This window comes from Lottia gigantea (assembly GCF_000327385.1).
Source record: "Lottia gigantea unplaced genomic scaffold LOTGIsca_179, whole genome shotgun sequence".
NCBI lineage: Eukaryota > Metazoa > Mollusca > Gastropoda > Lottiidae > Lottia > Lottia gigantea.
In genome coordinates this window covers 8886-30107 of record NW_008708290.1, presented here as the reverse complement: position 1 = coordinate 30107, position 21222 = coordinate 8886, and the positions used below count along the sequence as shown (strand labels likewise).

Here is a 21222-nt window from a genome sequence, read left to right as displayed (position 1 = left end):
TACTGGAGATGTGTAGACTTAGTATTGATTGGGATGATGCAATTCCTGATTCTTTACGCTCTCGTTGGCAGCAGTGGAGAACTGATTTGTTCAACATAGAATCTCTGAAACTTTCGCGGTGTTTTCAATCTGAAAACCTTGGTGAATTAACTTCTGTAGAGCTACATAACTTTTCAGATGCTAGTACGTTTGGATATGGACAGTGTTCTTATTTACGGCTTGTGGACGTACAACAACGAGTTCAGTGTTCGCTGGTTATGGGTAAATCCCGAGTGACCCCTTTGCGTGCTGTAACTATTCCGCGTTTAGAGTTAACCGCAGCTGTAGTTTCTGTTAATGTAAATACGTTTTTGCAGAAGGAACTAGAGTATCCTGAATGTGTGCAGTATTTTTGGACTGATAGTCGCGTAGTGTTAGGCTATATTAATAATGACATTCGTCGTTTTCAAATGTTTGTGGCAAATCGTGTTCAAAAGATTCACGATCATTCTGTACCGAGTGAATGGCATCATGTAAGGACCAGAATTAATCCTGCTGATATTGCGTCTAGAGGCAGTTCCGCGTCGGAATTGATCGACTCTATTTGGTTTACTGGACCAGACTTTCTTAAACGCCCTGTGTTACCTATTGACTCTCACGATTATTCGATATTCGAGTCAGGAATTGATAATCCTGATGTGCGTAAAGTGAACTCTCATGCTACGTTATCCGGTGAAACGTTCGAATTAAAGCGTTTAGAATTTTGTTCTAATTGGCTGAGACTAAAGCGAGTTATTGCTAATTGTTTAAGATATCAATCTATCTTGCTCTATCGTGTACGAAATAAACAATTGGAATCCGTAGGCGATTTGACTGCACATGATCTTTTTGATGCTGAACATGCTGTTATTAAGCTTGTGCAAACCGAGTGTTTCAAAAAGGAATTAGCTACTCTTAAAAGGCGCGTTGATCCAAATATTTCTGAGCTTAAATGGATTGAAAGGAGCTCTCCTATTTATAAACTAGATCCCTTTGTCGACGAGAATGGATTGCTTCGTGTATGAGGACGTCTTGGGAACTCAGATTTAGTCTTTAATGAGAAGCACCCACTTATTCTTCCGCGCAATCATTTCGTGAGCAAACTTATAATTCGTTACTATCATGTACAATGTGAACATTAAGGTCGTGGTATAACTGTTAATACCATCAGATCTAATGGTTTTTGGATTGTTGGATGTGCGACCGCTACATCGGAATTGATTTTCAAGTGTGCGAAATGCAGAAAATTTCGTGGTAGCTGTAAGGGTCAAAAGATGGCAGATCTACCCGAGGATAGATTACAACCGTCACCTCCTTTTACATATTGCGGTGTGGACTGTTTTGGACCTTTCCTGATCAAGGAAGGAAGAAAGGAAATGAAACGATATGGAGTGTTATTTACTTGCATGAATTGTCGGCTAGTTGAAACTTTGAATTTTATGACTACAGACTCGTTTCTAAATTGTTTAAGACGATTTCTTTCGACTCGAGGACCTATGAGAATACTCCGTTGTGACAATGGTTCGAACTTTGTAGGTGCTAAACGTGAATTAAAGGAAGCCCTGAAAGTGATGGATAATAAACGTATCAAGGAATATTTTGTTGAACGCAATTATGACTTTTTCGAATTTAAAATGAACGTTCCGTCCGCTAGTCACATGGGTGGCGTGTGGGAGCGTCGGATCAGATCTGTTCGCAATGTTCTTATTTCGCTTATGGACAAATCTGGTACTCAGTTGGATGATGAGTCTCTTCGGACTTTTATGTGTGAAGCCGCTGGTATTGTTAATAGCAGACCTTTGACGATTGATAATCTAAATGATGTAAATTCATTGCAACCGCTTACGCCTAAGCATCTGTTGACAATGAAGTCAAACGTTTTATTGCCACCGCCTGGTAATTCTCAGCAAGCCGATATATACTCTCGAAAACGCTGGAGACGTGTCCAGTATCTCACTAACGTCTTTTGGACAAGATGGAGATTGGAATTTCTTCAAAATCTCCAGAATCGTCAAAAATGGAATCGACCTACTAGAAACCTAGAGATAAATGATATTGTTGTGGTTAAAGATGATGATGTCCATCGTAGTCAGTGGAGGTTAGCTAAGGTTGTTAAGGCTGAACCTGAACCTGATGGACATGTGAGAAAGGTATCTCTCATGATTGGTGATGCTTCGTTGAGTAATAGTGGAAAACGTATACGTCCTGTTTCTTATCTTGATCGACCAATTCATAAGTTGGTGTTATTAGTTGAAAATTGATACCGGGGAATTCCCCATCGAGGAGCCTAAAGAGTTTAAATTCATAATAGTTATGTTTATACGTTAGGTTTTTGGATTTGTACTGCCTTATCATAAGTTACGTCTTTTATGGTTTGGATGTTTAAAGTATATTTATACTTTTTGGTTCGAAATTCGCCTATGTATCGATAGTTCATTCGATATTTCGAAATGTGCAATGTGTATCGTATCCAATCATAAGCTGCGTATTGTTATGATCTAGTGTTCGTGCATTTTTACGTACTGTTCGTTTATTAGTAAAATTAAATAAATTTAATTTTGAGGAGCCATGTAACCGTGGTCAATGTTATCTGGGTGAATCGCTCGAATACAGGGTAAACATGGGAGGCTTTATTATCTCCGTACTTCTATATACGTGTTTCTGTGTCAGTTAACCTACCCTACGTTATAATACTTAATATAATTGTACGTTTATATTATACAATATGTCAATACGTTAATTGAGAAGGAATTGTGTCTTTATATTCAGATAGAATGTAGTAATTCTCTTATTTTAAGTGTGTTATAATAACAAGTATTTCTCCCTAATTCGCCATGCTGTATTTTTCGTAAACAAACAATTTAATGTTGGGACTCGTCAAAAGGCTCAAGGAGGTATAATTCTCTATTAAATATTATTACAATTATTCATTTTTTAAGTATAAATAGTTTACGAATATATATATGATAATGTAAATATTGTACTTGGGTAATATGTTTTATATTTCCGTTTATGTGAGAATAGTTAGTCAGTAAAATATTGTCATTTTTCTACTTTCAGTTTTCACGTCTATTTCATTACAAATACGCCTTCATCTCTCATAACAACTTTGCTACGTTTTAATAAAGACTGTATGAATATGGAATTGTGTGATTTAGCCAGTAGAGACCCCTGTAGTCCACTGAAACTTTTTGACGCCCCAATATTCGAGGCAGAACGTAAACCAAGGTACGTTCGTTATGCATCCTTGTAAACCGTTACAGTTAACAGTATTGAATGGGTAGAACTAATAACACATTATTGAATGGGTAGAACTAATAACACATTATCGAATGGGTGGCACTAATTAGGCTTCACGTTATTGAATGGTAAAGCCGCTAAAATGATATACATTTGGAAAATAAATATAAAATATAGGACTTATAGCAATTAAAATAGTTGTCCTTGAGTTATAGATGATGTAGACTCTTTATTTAGCAATGATTGATCAAGCTTAAGATCACAATTTACCCGTAGCTATACGAATTGACCAAAACCAAACAAAAACTGCGATTGATATGGTCTTCAATACTAATAACTTTCCAATAAAGAATCATTTATGTGGGTTATTAAAGACGATTGTAAAGAATTCCTGTTTTTTCTTATAAAACTTTAGCTAACACACTCTCTCCCTTTCAGAGCATTGACCAGTGTATTAATAAAAATATTTCTTCTTCTATTAAGGAAATGGTCAAAGTTTTACATTTACTACGAAATAATACGAAATGTTTTTAAGACGATATAGAATATCGACCGCTTGATTAGCATCATAATTATTGGAATCAACAAATTAACAAGTAATCCATATAATTATCCAATAATATATCTAAGATTATATCCTGCTTTTATAATCAATATATGAAAATAAGGTAATATTCATAAATATGAAACAAGTAGGTTGTTAAAGAAACTCCTCTTTTTTCATTTTTACTATTGTTTTTATTTAGTTTCAATGATGTATGCCCTGTTTCATTTCATGAAACCTCTAGCAATGGCTTGCGCAACCTGGATGTTCTTTGTCCCCTGTCACTAGTGATGGTTGGTATGGCTGATGAAACTAATCCGTAAAAATTGTAATATGTACAGTAAACACTAATAGATACTCCAATTTGTGACTTATGTGCTCAATCGTATATCAGGAGAAATATTGTTAACACGAACAATAGACATAATCCTTGGAGCAAACCCAACGACATGTCAAAAATTGTAGCATGACAAGAAAGCACAAGCAGAGGGACGGTGTGACGACAAGAATATACAGGGGTATAAAGATGATCGTCTTAAAGAAGCTGTCGGTGGAAACTGATCATCTCCATTTTAATCTAACAAGTTTTTTTTTTTTATTACATTCGCGTTGGAATTGTGTTTCTTACCTATCAAAGCTTGTAATATGAACCCATTAACGTTCTCAAAATATTGAAGTCTAATTTTGATTGGGTTGACCTAAGTCACCCATTGTAAGGCAAACAATGGAAATTACATTTGATTTAATTGCCACCCTATATGAATAGAAATTAATATTAGGGCTTGGTAATCAGTGTGATGGAGTTGTCAGTTAATTAACTTATTTCATTAATTTCTAGTTATTGCTTTTAATATTATTATTTATATAATGATCATATACAAACAGATCAATCTAATTAAACTCTTTCGTGCTCGCACTGCTCTTATTACTATGAAAATAAATAAATAAGGAAACTGAAACTGGGGACGTTTTCCAAAGTCTGTTAGTAAGATAGCACCGAGTATCGGAAACAAGAATCAATCATTTGCATAATCATGTGACAAAAGTACAAGAAAAAAGGCCAATCATATGATATAATACAAACTAACAAACTTGCAGTGACATCAAGAGTTTAACTATAGATGCACCCGTTCAGAAATTTCATGAGCTGAAGAGCTATCTTACAGTACAAACTGATCTTGTGCGGTTCAATAATTGGTTTGCAATAGAATCGAACTGTTGTACCTGACCGGTTGCAAGAACACATTCATAGTTTACAATTTCTCAAATATGCACCAAATGCTTTATGATTAAAATTCAATTAAAATTTTCATGGTGCTGAATGCAGTTATATTATATCTTGCCTTTGTATATACTTTATTTTTGTATTTTAATTCATTTAAATAAGTACTATTTCTATACAAATTACTATTATTACTATAAAATCATCCAAGCCTAACGGGAAGTGGGTTTTATATCAGCAGTTACTGTCTTGTTACTGGTCAGATGGCTTAAAACAGGGGTTTTTCAACCTGGGTAGGTATTCAAACGCTTTGCAGCCTGGCATAAATTTTGGAGACAATTAAAATTTCAGGCTATATTCTCCGATTTGAAAAAGAGATTTATTATGGGAAGGGTGTAATGCAATCGATGAGGATTCTGCATGGGGTAATAGGAAGAAAAGAGTTGACAAGCCCTAGCTTAAAGATGGGTTTCCTTATTGTTTTAGTGTCAAATTAAGCAAACTATTTGATTAATTGGTGTTTTTAATGAATTATCATGTATTCTTAATCATATTATTATCTTCTTATAGGGAACCCATCTTTAAAAGGATGAATCTTTACAAATTACAAATACCTATGTCAGTGTGTTTGTTCGTAGGTATTAATGAACTCTAAGGTAAAGATGAACTGTCTGTAATTAGGTATTGTAATATATATTGATATATTTGAATTTTGATTTTCTAATTTGAATGTCAATATAATGAGTTGTTTTGATCGTGTTAATTAATGCCAGGTTTTACTGATAATGATATTGATGTACAAATTATCGATGTGTGACGTGGATAGCAGCCCTACCTTACATATATAAAAGATTCTATCCATATACCCTGTTTAAATTCTGATTAATGATTCCTCTATCTACCTAACATGGTAAGCTATCACTTTCTATATATCTTTATCTATTTCTGCTTTCTTGTACCTGCTCCAGATAACACATGTGGGGGAATTGTCAGAAAGGTCGTATTATGATTAGGGATCATAAATGCGTGTAACCTACAGAATACAGATCGTCGAACGACAAGTGTATCCACGCCAGCCTTATCAACCTAATACATGTACTGACATTGGAATCATCTTTCGTAAAGTTGTCAATATGCTACGTGATTATATGTAGTCTTATCTCACGTGAACGACATATATTTTGGTTATATGATTTAGTATGGTAGCGATTTACTAGACGGGAGTTATCAACAACAACAAAAATTCTCCTCCTGGTTTTGTTAGTGTTCTGTTCTGTCATTTAAGTTCTCTGTTTTGATCTGTTTACTAATCAACAACAAATATTACAACAATATTTAATCAATATATCAAGAGATAGCGCACGATAAATTAGTTTCTAAGAATGTTTTCTTTCAACCGATTTTTAGCTTAATCTCTTTACAGAGAACGAAGTTCCAATTACTTCTGTTGACTGAAATATTGAGGAAAATTAATAAACTGAAATTTCACTACCACAATTTTGTTCTTCTGGCCAAAGCAGACTGGCACAAATCTAAGCGCTCTTAATTGAGGTTCGAAAGACTAGATAACCTATAGAAACAAGAATGGAATGTGGACATCGAACCGCACAATATTAGGCTATTAATTATGGATCATAAATAAGACCGGAAGGATAGTTTGCCAAGTTTTGTTTCAATTAAGACATTTGACAGAACGACAACCATCCCCAGGAAGAAATATTCCTTCAGTTATACATTGCTTTTAGAACTGTGGTTTCGTCATTCACCACAAATTAGAAAATAGGGCTATAACTATAGGGTGATAATAGATTTTCCGAATTTCGATAGGATGCATCTTTGATTGATGAAAAGTTATTTGTCCATATTTTAGAAAAATCCGACAAGAACTATTAAGATTTCCTATATTTCACCAGCTTAACATATATTTTGGAACAACAATAAAAAAAATTGACTTCGATACTCGATAGGGTGCAAACTCGGATGATAATTTTAACAAGTTTCATCGAAATCGGATATTTACGATATTTTTTGTGCATCAAAGAAACGATTCAAAAGAATACATTTGCATTGACAAAAATAAAAAAGCCCCACATTTGAGTTCACATAAAACATTAACCCCTCCAATAAATGTTAACCGAAAAGTTGCAAAATATGAGCAAATATTTCCCATGGCATTAAGCAAAATAATATAATATACCAACCTTTATCAATACAAAGTCAATATTAAACCTACATTTCTATTCTATTAATATGGCTGATATTCCAATTCACATAAAAATAACGACGAAAATTCGATGGAGGGACGCTTTGTAAAAACTATATATTGAACGTGATTCGGAGAAAAATTGTAAAAACTGAATTAATTAATTATTTATTTTTCAAATATATAATATGAAAGTTATACAATGACTTTGTGAGAATTAATCTAATCGTTCAAAGGCATATTAGTACGGAGCCCCTAAGGCGCAATTGTAAACATATTTATTTATTATTTCGTTTAAACGAAATAAATGATGTTATTTCGTTTAAACGAATTAATTATTATTTCGTTTAAACGAAATAATAAATAAATAAATAATAAATAAATATGTTTACAATTGCGCCTTAGGGGCTCCGTATATTAGTCATCAATAACGTTTTGTTTTTATTCAGGTTACCTCGTGCTTTTATAAAACACAGTTCTACCAACTGGCTTCATTAGGTAACCTTGAAGAGATAAAAAAAAAAACACCTTTCAATTTTCATTTCCTATGGATATAGGCCCAAAGAAATAAGTTGATCGGTTTAAGTAGCAATTTGATAGATTTGTATGATTGTGATTCTAAATTTTATATTCATTTATTCTTAATTAAAATTAGACCATACTTTTGTTCCCTTTTTTATTATCTGTTATTTTTAATTCGGCACTTCAGTTGTGGTCTAAAGAGGATTTTATAAGGTTAGAGCAAAAAGTTAATTTGACCATACCATAACCGAAGTGGCTAACCTAAAAATAAAAACTAATAAAAAAAAACGGAACAAAAGTACGGTCTAATTTTAATCATACTGAGTTAAAGGAAGTCTCTCATTCTCGACGAGGAAGTTCGTGATATTGATAGTATTGATAGGATGTTATATTATCTTCTAACATGGTAGGTTGTAATTTCATGGTATATAATCGTACTATATTCTAAACATTAGTAGGTTACAGAATGCAGTGGGAAGAGGTTGATTTGATCAACTTAAACTAACCCTTGGAATTTATAAAACTAAATATAGTACAAAACGTAGGAATAACCAGCTTTAATAAATATCCAAAATTCATTTACAGTACAATCGCTAATTGGTAAAATACAGTAAAGGCGTGTATACGTTGTTATTTACTGTTATTAATCCTATATATGAATTTAGTTTTAGCTTTTCTTCATCAATGGTTAGATGAGGCCCCGTGTTCGACGTACTGTGCTCGTTTAAAATGTCTCATAATAGATAACTCAACTTAAGAAGGTGCAAGTGAACGCCATACAAAACTGTCTTCAATATACACTCTTATAGGTGTTTTCCATCTTCATTCATCTAATCAGTGTGTTTTATGACATTTCATTACATACCATGATATAGTGTCATTTATTTCAGTATGGCCAAATTCATATCATTATAAGACAAATGGTGATCGGAAAATATGGTCATGATATGTGGGACACAATTTTGTAAGTACTTGTTCTTTAGACTCAGTAATTGTCAAAAATATCACAAGAGCATTGCGTATTATTTTTCTTGGTAACCTGTTGGGAGACAGAGGCAGATATATTTATCGTACATTTATGTCGCTTTTTCTCCAGTTGCTTCAATATAGATTAAATTTTGATTTATCCAGATAAGCTTTCATGGATGGTGCAGTATTTGTTATTTGCCTGAATTTGAGAGACCAACTGATCGAAGCTCGGCGTATCTGATTTTTTTGCTATCATATAATATCAAGGTTTATGCTCAAAAAAACAGATTAAAAGCTAGCCAGATGATTGCATCAATGTATTTATTAAAATGTATATTTTTAAGGAAAAAATCCGGATTAGATGACAGTAAACATTTCCTGGTATTTTCACAATACGATGATAGTTTAACGTATAAAGTTGTTGGAGCTGCCTCTGAATGTTTAGGTACTAGTCGATTTGTAAAAAAAAACTTTAGATTAATATAGGCGATGAATGCTGATTATAGTGAAAATATCGCAGCAACAAGTTACAGATCCAATTACAGTTTCCAATATTGGAAAAGTTCGTCAGAAGAAAGGATATGAACACCTATAACAAACTTAAGTACTCAATTACAGACCCTCCTTTCATAAAATGAAATGATAGCGTTTTACGTCCTACTCCTCTGCACCTAATTGGGCTCATGAAGACGGGCTACGCCATGCAGTGTCCAATGAGGGAGATTTTGCTAGCACAGCCACATTAGCCTACTCTACTTCGATTTTCAACTGTCGAAGGATCTTTTTAATGTGCACACTCTGAAGCACACGGGGCCTTGGTTTATTGTACCATCTGAACGCTTTTTCATGTCGGTCCCTCAGACCTGCACCACTAACAAAGGGAAACTGGACTGAAAAATCAGAAGGTATTTCGACCTATGCCAGGGTTAAATCCTAGACCTTTAGGTTAGCGAGCTATCTTCTAACTCATTGAGTCACTCCCAATTTCATGGAATGAATCCTATATATATTTAAGTATGGTAATGCACATTATGAGTTATTTATTAATTTGTCGATTCCAGATCTGCCAGTGAATACAGTTTTAGAAGTATTTGGTGATTATTTCATTATGCATGTATTGAGACATGGTTATGATACAATGTTACGGACATTGGGCAACAACATGTGGAATTTTATACAAAATTTAGATAGCCTTCATTCCTTATTAGCTTTGAGTTATAAAGAAATCAGACCACCGTCTTTTAGGTATGTACACACAGCATTTAAAACAATAATGATTCTACTTTCTGTCAGAAGAAATGAAAATTTTTCCCGTGACCACTCCCCGACCTAGACGCTTTTAGCTGAGAAACAAAGAGATTTTTATGACAATCTCTCTCCCTGGAATAATGTAGCTGCGAGGTATATTTACTTAACAGGTATATAAATTGTATTATCGTTTCTAATTTCTTTTTGCCAGTGGGAAATTGCATCTGATTTCATGGGAGAGTTTGCTATTTACTTACTAGATAATCATATAAAATAATGTATCGGTGTTTTATTAACAATGTAATGAATAATAAAGTGCTTGCGATGCTATGGTAGAGTATTATTGCTTTTTAGGACATAACTTCTCAATATTACTGATAGAGGCTGTTTCGAATCACAACTAACCCCAATCCACAGCACAAACTAACTTATACATGGACAAAAACTTAAGACTTTGCTGAAATCACGCCTCTCAAGAATACAGGCTGTGGTACAGGCACATGGAGGCCAACCAAGATATTAAATACTCAGAGGAGAACTGAAATAAATACTTATTCTGAAACACTTGTTTTGCCACGTGTTGCAAGGAGTAGGTGGGGCACACACACGCGGTATATATAATGTTATTGTGCCTTGATATGTTATGTATACATAGTATATCAGATAATGCATCTCGGTTCATCTACCATCTAGACACTACGCTTACGATTTTTTGATTACTATCTAGAACCGTACAGATATTATGAAAGCAAAATGTATATCAAATTAAATAACAGAACTCTGGACTACTCCTTAAGGAGTAGTATACCATAAAATTGTGTTCCGTTATTTAATGTGATCTCTACCGCTAAAGGATTAAAATGTATATCGGTTTGATGATAATGGTACATCGTTTGCAATCTTGCAAACAGGACAATGTATCTACCTGAATACAACCAATTACCATTAATAATAATCTGATAATTTATCTCGGTTTGTTTACAACCTAATATTGACGATTACGGTGATACATCATGTCATCTTCACAACTTCGTCTTATACCTTGACTGAAATTGCCACATTTCTTGCACCACGGAATGTATTGGGAATCCAACCAATCAGAGTCCTAGACTTATGGCTTATTGTTTACTGTCGAGGCCATTTTAGCTAGCAATCCAATCGAATCGCTGCATGTACAAACATCTATGACACAAGAAAGGTGGCTACTGCAGTCAAACTAAAAGATGTATTCGTACTGGCTTGACATTGTGAAAAAGCGTCATGTATTTGTAATGTAACGTATAAGCGTTTATGTACATAACTAATAACCATCTTAAACATATTTCAGATGTGAATCAGGTGAAGATGGAGATTTGTTATTACATTATTATTCAGTACGTTCAGGACTTGCTCCTTTAGTCTTAGGTAACTTTAATTATTACTTTAACAATAATGGATATCTTAGATACATAATAAGACATCCCAAATAACACGTCTTCTTGTTTAATTATCATTAGTATCTCCTACATTAGCATTTGAGTGGTCTGAAATGTGTTATGATATCAAACCCTTAACAATGAGAATTGGCCAGCAGGTTTTTTGTTGTTGTGGAGTCAAATATTCACTGTTTAAATGTCCAACTTTAATTAAAACAAGTAACGATATCACAACGAAAAGATGGATAATAATGGATGTATCTGAATTTGGTTTAATTGATAGATTAAAGTTAAGGAGCTAATACATCTGATTCAATGGTCGCCAAATGCCCGGCTTTACTGTTTTTGCAGCTGCTGGCCGTGAACATTAAAGCCAAGCCAGTGCTGCTGTTTTACATTGGTTGCCTTCAATATCAACATCACGTGGAGGACAATTAAAAAAGAAAAATAGGATACGAAATTCCATTTAATTCTATATAGGCCGTACTCAATTTACTTATCACTAAAGGTAACCCATTCCTGAGTAGAATTAAGACACACAGTAAACAATGAAAAAATTGCTTCATTAAATGGGTATTTTCATTATGAAAAACGCCGTAAATTCTACCTGAAAATATTTCAAAAAATGCTATTTATATCTATGTATCTTTGAATTTGTTTTAAAAAGGGTTAATTTAAAACGGATAGTACTAATTGTTAATTAAGCAGTTTGATTTAGTTTTGGTGTTTGGTTTTATAATGGCTCGATATTATTGGTAGAAACCTTTAGAATACGTAGGAGAATGTCTCTTCAATTAGGCTTTTATTTCACTGGAATCCGTACAGTAATTTCTAACAGCTTCCAAAATGCATTACGTACTTAAAAACCATAGTTTTTAAATATTTATGGCGTTTAAAAATTAACGGCTGGATTTTTTGAATTAAAACTTTCAGATATGTGAAGGGCACATTTCTCTAGAATAGTTTTCACACATTGGAGCACAAATATTTCTCGACCTACAAAAAAAGGATTGTTTCTGGTAGACTATTGACCAGCGATAAAATATAACTTCTTTGAAAGTATAATAACAAAAACCAAGCAACATCTTGTTACATTTAAGATTTAAGATTGATCCATAATATTCAACTATTTTAGTGGATTTCTGATCATTGGTTTAGAATTTGGTATATCAATGAAATAATATAAATCATATTGTCAGATTATGTGTATAGCCTAGGTTTATCGAAATGATTCGTATATTTCATTTTTAAATGTCGTCTTAGTAAGATCAAAATGGTTCAATATAACTAAGGTATAAAACTCTATTTTTATTAAATACAATTGTGGTGTATGATGGGGTATCGCTTGTGAATTATTTTGTCTTAACAATGAAAAACGGGATTGCTCAGTAAGAGTTCTATATTATAGGTTTATATGTATTGATTCCAATCTACTTTCTTACATTTATGAAATCAATTCCTGCAATTACATGGTCTGTTAAACATAAAATAAAAGGTCACTAGTTAATACGGGGAAAAAGTAATCAATTGTTTTGAACTCTACCTTAATTATATCATTGAGTTAATTCTGTAAATTACCTAGTACTTTCATTCAGCCGCTACTACAAGCAAAGGTTCAGTACCCAAGAAAAACTCGGCGACTTCCATTATATATCGATATATATAAATACATTATATATATATCTATTATATGAAAAAGAAAGCAGTAAATTGCCACTACATCCTGTTATGCTTTGATGCATCACCTTAAGATTCAAATAAAATATTTTTTCTTATACATACCACTCTGACTAAACTGTTCATCCAAAGAAATGATATCACCTAGTTTGTTAATGTCAAGGTTATCTGCAATCTTGCGATTTGTTGAGAAGGACAAAATTGGCCATTCAGAGAGCATGACAGCATTGTTGTAAATTCATATTAAAGTAAACGTATAGGCTACAAATGATGCGAGACATTCTGGTTCAATTTTCTGAAAGACACTAATATGTTAGATATGGTGGAATAATCGCAAATATATAAATAAATGAAGTTTGATGTATAAAAAAGACATGTTATATAGAAATAGTTCGAGATATTTTTGAAGGAATTATGCGATTTTCGTACATTTCTAGTACTTTTGAAGACGATTTACATATTATATTCAAGACTCTAATCAACCATCCAGAATGGCGCACGTTCCTTTAAAGAAATGCCTTGATACAAGATAGATATGGTCATGTTATGTTACAGGGGAGATATTTCGCCAAAATAATTGCACTTGACATCCAACTGTGGACAGATTATTTAAGGTGGGCTAAACAACCTGAAATTGACAACCTTTTGCTCTGTGTTCGTTTTCAAAACAAAAAACTGAACGTTTTTTGGCATCATGGAATCGAACCCCAGACACCTTTTAGAGATCAATCGTCACAGATTATATGAATATAATATAATTGGTTGATGTTTTCAGGAACTATCCGTGCTGTGGGAAGAGACATATTTAAACAACGAGTTGAGATTACAGCCTTGGGAACATCATCCGAAGAAATAGCGGGAAAAACTCAAGAACATACCACATTTAAGGTATTTAAAAAGTTAACTTTTCATCATTCATTAATAGCTTCTCGACAATCTTCTTAATTTCTTTATGTATTGTTATAAAGCCAGTTAATAGGTTCAATTTTTAATTAGGATAAAATTATCCTTTGTATAGTTAAGCAATATCGTACTAATTATTTCAACGCTTTGAGTGCTTTCACTTGATACTAACTTGAAACTACAATCGTGAAGCTAATGTAATATTATCAAAGGGATATAACCGTCTAAATATTTGTTATATTTGTTTTATACCACGTCAACTTCTACCGTTGTCACCTGTCATAAATCAATAAATTTTTGCTGAATCGTACAAGATCAATATTTACACGACCGTATCCCTTTAAGACAAATCATTTTTCTTTGAAGAAAATTGTTCATCCAGAAGAACCGTTTAACTTTTGTAATATTTTCCATTAAGTAGCTAGCACATGTAAAAAATACCATCCCACTCAATGTTCACGTAAAACGTCCATACGAGAACTTAAGGTGACTTATTGTGGAGTTAAATATTAATAAAAATTAATAAAATACACATTAAATACTGTTAGGCAATATACATCATTTGCTTTACTGATACCAATTCACACATTAACATTCCAGGAAGCTATATAGCTGATGAACCAGTGTGTATTTATTGATAGTGGGTACACACAAAGGTTAGGGATTCTAGAAAATAATCATTAAATTTTCATTGTGTGTTCAACAGGTTTTTAAAAAGGTTTGGCAGAATTTGACAACTCCTGGGTCACCATCTGTCAAATTTTCCATTATTTTATTATGATAGACCTTTTAAAGCGTGTCGCAAATATATGATGCAGGTAAAGTTGTTGCCATTCGCTCATATGACGTCACAGTGTCAGTTTACAATATTTCAGGTGAAATTGTTCGACGACGAACCAGAAAATATCATAGATGCACTAGAAGGGGCAGAGACCAATACGACAATCGAAAAAAGTGCGTTTGAGATGTGTCCATTTCAACAACACATGCCTTACTACCTTTCCCCGCATGAAATCTGTAAAACCTTCCCTTATCATATCATCTTCGACAAAGAAATGATGATCAAACAATGTGGTTATCAAGTGAAGAAAATGTTACCGGCTTTCCAGACACCGCCGATTTGTATGTCTGACAATTTTGAAGTTGTACATCCACGAATGGCTTTGACTATAGAAAACATCAGTAAATTTATAAATTCCATATTTTTTATTTCCGTGAAACATACAGATGATGAAACAAAGAAAAATGGCGTGTGCTTGAAAGGTAAACTGTATGTGATTTATATGATATTAGCGACGTTTTCTTATTTTCTATTTTACTGTGACTTTTGATCAGGAAACAAAATTTTTATTTGTCCTTTTATCTATTTTTATTCATTTATTGTCTTCTATGACAGTGACAATCGATTCTTAGTTTGGCTAATGGTTTGGATTTATGTGTTCGTTAACTATTTTTTAACAGGGGACCCAAATATGTAGGGCAACGCAAGCGATACGGAAAACTTAAAACGCCTTGTCTTGATCAACTTTAATTTTGTTGGATTTCTTTTAGGCTTTTTGAAATTGAAAACTGACCCTATTAAAGTGCCATTTCATTTCAATTGTACATTAGATTACCAATCAGTACAAATATTATAGAGTATAAATTCTAATGTTGTATTGTACATCATAACTCAGGTCAAATGAGCTGGTTAGAGGATTCGGGTCATATGATATTTGTCGGATCATTACGTCTATCAAGTTTTAATGAGTTAGCAGAGAAGAAAGTGTTTATGTCAGATATACCATTATATGACGTCACAAGAGAACTTGTCTTGCTTCACGAACAAAGATCTGCTGAGATTGATTATGCGTAAGGACCTTATGGCTGATTTAATGTTTATTAATAGAATATGTAGACTGGTCAGAAGGCATGGGATCACAAGTTTTAATACAATGAGAAAACCTTGTAGGCAACTAATCTTATTGTTGTGGAACAATTTGCAAATTCATTGGATTTTTAAAACACACTATTGATAAAATTTAAAAGACCATTGACCAGATGAATGCAGAATATCCAATGTTTATTAACTATGATACATTACTTAAGGAATTCAATGAAAAATACCAATACTGATTTGACCTCACCGAGGTGGGCCAGAATTGGAACGGTTCTCAGAACGCTCAACCGTTTATATGAGAACGGTTCCTAGAACGGATAAATTTTGTAACGTAAAGGGGTTAAAGGTTCGTTTCACCCTCAGAGACATTAAAATTCATAACATTTCACATTTTTTTCAGCCAGAAACTGGATGAAACAACAGCAGAGTTAAAAGTGACATCTAAAGCATTAGAAAGCGAGAAGAAGAAAACAGAAATGTTGTTGTATCAGATGTTACCGCAGAAAGTTGCTCATCAACTCAAGAATGGTAAACAGGTTGAGGCAGGTAAGTGAAATGATTGGGAGATATTACTCTTTTTCTTGGGAGAGTGCTGCTTGAACAAATGTCAACATTCGTTAATCACATTCGATCGATAAGAATGTCAATCTCTCCAACAGTTAAATACCTCGCACTAACTATATATATATCTATTAACTACAAAGTAAAGTATTCTATTAAATGTATTATTTTGTGGTATCAAAATATTACAAAAGATAACACTAAATGGGGTCTTCCTTAAAATGTTATTTCAGAAAAGTTTGAGGAAGTAACGATCCTATTTAGTGATATAGTCACATTTACTACAATATCTGCTGCCTGTACACCATTACAAATAGTTAACATGCTGAATGACTTATATCAAAGATTTGACCAGAAAACAGACCAACATGGTGTTTATAAGGTATTTTAAATAATATATGCTGAGGTAGCTTACAGATTAACCGATAAACTTTGCTACTTAATCACACAAAACACATTAAACACAGTAACACATTTTGGCAACATCATTTTTTGCGCATTATCTGATTCATACCTCGGAATGACTTGAATGGATTTAATACAGAATCTCAAGCCTTTGTATGTGTGTTCGGTGACATGTTAGGGCATCTTTTCTGCCTATTCCTTTTTCTAGTCCGATGTCAGTGCTTCCGGAGGTAAGATGATATGTGAGATTGTAAGAACATTTTTATTTCTGGATTTACAAGAACAGATGAGAAATAGTAAACGATTGGTGCTACAATTTTTCGAATCTCTTTAATAAAGGGGCCTTGATATTATTAAATACAATGTTTTATCAGGTTCCTAACAATATCTTATTGAAATAACTTCTAAACTGAGTTCCAATTATATAGTTCTACAGCCTGAATTTCTCTTTGGTGTACAGGTTGAAACCATTGGTGATGCATATATGATAGTCTGTGGTGTACCAGAGAAAACCAAACATCACTCAATACCTGTAGCTAGGTTTGCTATTGATATGGTACTAGAAGCTAATCAAGTTACTTCACCACATACTGGTCAACCTATACAGGTACGACATATTGTTAGCTAACTTCTTGCGAAATTCAGTTGTGGAATTGTGCAAGCTAGTCATGATGAAAATTAATGTTAAAGTAGCCTGCTCGCTTAATTTTAAGTTCTATGTTGTAATGATTCTTCTTGAGACACACAACATTTGTCATATATATTTATAGAAACTTGGAATGAGGCCTCACATAGCATTTTATAATTCAAATTTATTCATTCATATTATCTTCGATTATCAGATACGTGTCGGAGTTCATACTGGTCCAGTTGTAGCTGGAGTAGTGGGGGTGAAGATGCCAAGGTATTGTTTATTTGGTGATACAGTGAACACAGCGTCTAGAATGGAAAGTCATGGTCTACCAGGCCGAATTCATATCAGTCCAACTACATATCAGTGAGTTTCATTCCATTCATTTTCACACACGTTTGTCGTGTGGATCAAATCTGATCAAAATGCAGATCTTGATGCTTTCTTTTTTTCTATGTTCAATTATCCTCATCATGACAGCTGCAGATATCCACACACAGAATGCAAAGCCAAGAATCTGATTCATTTTTAATATGATTTATGTGAATTTTGATGACTTAACTGTTCTCAAATACTTTTTAAAATAGAACTACGAACAATCATCTAAGGACTAAAGTCAACGCATACGTTTACTTTCTTTCTATCTTCTATCAGTATGGAAAGTGTTATCTTTCTATTGAACTGTGTAATATATTTCCAGGTCGCTGGGTGATTCTGGTTTTCTTTACAAACAAAGGGGAGATATAACTGTCAAAGGAAAGGGGTGTATGGCTACCTATTTCTTGGTTGGAAGTGACACAACCTTGATAGAAGAACCGAATGATGCCTTCTCACAACATTCTGTGTTAAATCAGAATATAGACTTGAAAGTTTGCAACTCTTCCAAAAATAAAATAGATTCTAAAACCAGAAGTAGAGCCTGTGAAATTTTATGATTTTAATACCTCACATTGTTCATGATGGCTTATTTGACTTGCAATCGTTGTTTTCCAACGCTTTGCAAATAAAAATGTATTTTTGTTATTATACATTACGTCTTTTCAAACCAGTGTAAAAATTCATTGTGATAATAAAAGAAAGTGGTTGACGTAATATGCAAGTCATATAATAATCTGTTACCAAACAACACAATGATAGTTGCATTTCCGTTGCTATGGAGGGATCGGTCCCTATTTTTTCAATTTTGATATGTCCTTATAATCACTTTATACAGCAACAGTCTAGTCTATAGAGTACACAGACATATCTTGATGATTGATTCCGACACTACCACCCGATTTTGGACTAGCTACTGGCCGACAGTGTTAAAAGTTCACACAAAGAGGTACAGATACAAATTAAAGATAGCTTGCCAGGCAAAGTTAACATACGTCCACGCAGCAGTTTTTTTTTCAGTTTTAAACTCAATAAAGAGCAAGATGAGCCGTTATGATTAATCTGTCAAGTTTCTATTCAATATTCAGAAAAGTAATCAACTTCTTACTCAAGACCTTATCAATATTCCAATGATCACAGTTCAAATGGAATGACTCTATTGAGCGTGAACAAATTTGATATGTCGAGGGCAATAACTCAAAAGCTGTTAGTCAAAAATGCTAACTTATCTCATCAAAATATATGATCAGACCAAATTTTATGCGTTTTTTGATGCGTTTTTACTTAGTCATTGGCAACAATTCATCCGTCCAACCGTTCGTCAAAACATTTAAATTCGAAATATCTAAGATATCATCAATGTATATGATTATACCAAATTTCATTTTAATCAACTGTAGTTTCTATAGTGCCCACAAACAAATTTGACTCGATTTTATTAAATCAGGGGCAATAACTCAAAATCCGTTCTTCGAAAAAATCGTTAACTGCGAACTTGACCTAGACCTTACCAATTCCAATGCGAACACAAAGTTTCATAAAAAATTGATTGAAAATTGTAGTTTCTATAGTGCTTTGAATTATTTGTCCAATTATTTATAAATAATCAAATTAAAAGACACTTTAATAATGCTTTGAGTTTAATTATGACTAACTAATTTAAGATCAATCAATGTAAAAAGGCATCAAGTATGCCAATCTATAGATTTTATTGTTGAGATGGCTCTAAAATAAGGTTTTGTTTGCTCCGTTACTAGAAACTGTTATATAGTTTTCAACGCGGATTTAACCAGCAACTTAACTGTTTACAACATAATATCAGTCCAGTAATGAAGGTTACATAACAATAACAGTCTGACTTCAATAAGTATAAATTTTTAATAAATATTTTGAGTTAGTTCTCTATTTTTTAATCCCACCCACAACAGGCAGTGTAGCATGAATTGGAAAACTGCTTTTGCCTTCAGGAGCACGGATCTAAATCGGGGTAGCCTATAATTGTCAACAATTTTCAGTTAAAAACAAGCTACACATCATTTTCTATTGGTAACGAGTGGGTTCGACATCACTTGGCATCCTAGTATAGACATTTTTTCTGGAAAAGATCAGAAGCACCAACTGGACAGCTACATTAGGTCATTTTACAGAATTGCATATATACCGTGGTCGTTCCATATAATGAACATACCATTACATAATCAAACTGTGGGCTATTGCATTATCATAATATTATCTGATATTGTCTGACATGTATATAATTAATAACTATAATAGGCACTGTGCATAGCCTACTTAAATAAGGTTTGTGGCATGATTTGTAAGGAGATCAGACAGAGAGCAGTAGAAATAATATTATTATCTTTATATAGTAATAACGCATAACACCAACAGTACATCTTTAAATCTTATGTAACCTACAGAAAAGGCACAAAAATCAAGGCATAAAACCTGTGGGGGTAAGCCAACACCTTTGATGTCTGTGGCTGGCCTGAGATAATACTGCAGCTTTGAGCAAAAAATACCTTTCGCACTATAAGTGCCACTAATACTAGATGATTCTCTCCGACTAAGACTGACCGGTTCCATAATCAAGAATCGTAGACTTCTAATACAAATCGCTAAATTGGTTGTAAAAGAATGTATTTACTAAAAATACATATGTTGAATTTCAACATTTTAATCCATATCAAGTAAAATACAACTACAAGACAAGTCGAAAGTTTTACTTAAATGTAGAATTACAGACAACAATATTAATTTCCAAATACTTAACAATGTATTTTGGAATCTTGCTTTTTTCATACATGTCCATGCTTCAAACCAAAATGCACCGAGTTGAAAGACTTGGGTGCGCAGTATGAAAAGTAACTAAATTAGGTTCTAAGATATAAGATTTTCGGCGGTTCACAGGTCTAATCACAGGAAGGTTCTCATCTATTTGAAACATAGTTTACTTTCATTTCGATTATCTTTTAAATAGATAATTACCCAACTATGTATAGCCTATTATTAATTCGGAGATAATACAACTGACACAATAATTGAATAATGTGCTTCAAAACAAATTTTGCAGCTGTAGGGAAGTAACTTACGCTGAAAAGTTAAATTTGAAAGGTTATTTTCCTCTAAAGAAAGGTTTCTAGAAAATAAAACATTACAATAATGGTAGTTAAGGAAAATAGAAACATAATTTTTGTTGATACTGGAGGCCTAACTTTTTCCATCCTTCTGAAAAGCGAATTGGAGACTAAGAAATAGGAGTAAACAAACTATATTATGTTTGTATTTTAAGGTATAGTTGAGAGTGTAGGTGTGATAGGGTGTATTTTTAAAGAAACTTGGTTGTTTTATTTATTTGTTATCTTCTCTAAATACACCACTACTGTTTTTATATACACCTAATTACATTA

The 21222-nt window shown here is 33.1% G+C and overlaps 1 protein-coding gene across 1 annotated transcript; it reads left to right on the top strand.

The window, feature by feature from the left end:
- Positions 1-8636: 8636 nt before the first annotated feature.
- Positions 8637-18372, top strand: LOTGIDRAFT_142368 (hypothetical protein; the record flags this gene model as incomplete). The annotated part of the gene is made up of 12 exons (XM_009052031.1): positions 8637-8713; positions 9063-9163; positions 9780-9963; positions 11294-11370; positions 13834-13957; positions 14746-15224; positions 15638-15812; positions 16241-16386; positions 16635-16783; positions 17267-17413; positions 17649-17803; positions 18138-18372. Coding segments are annotated over 12 exons (2049 nt in total), but the record flags the coding sequence as incomplete, so codon positions are not given.
- Between the last annotated feature and the right edge of the window lie 2850 nt (positions 18373-21222).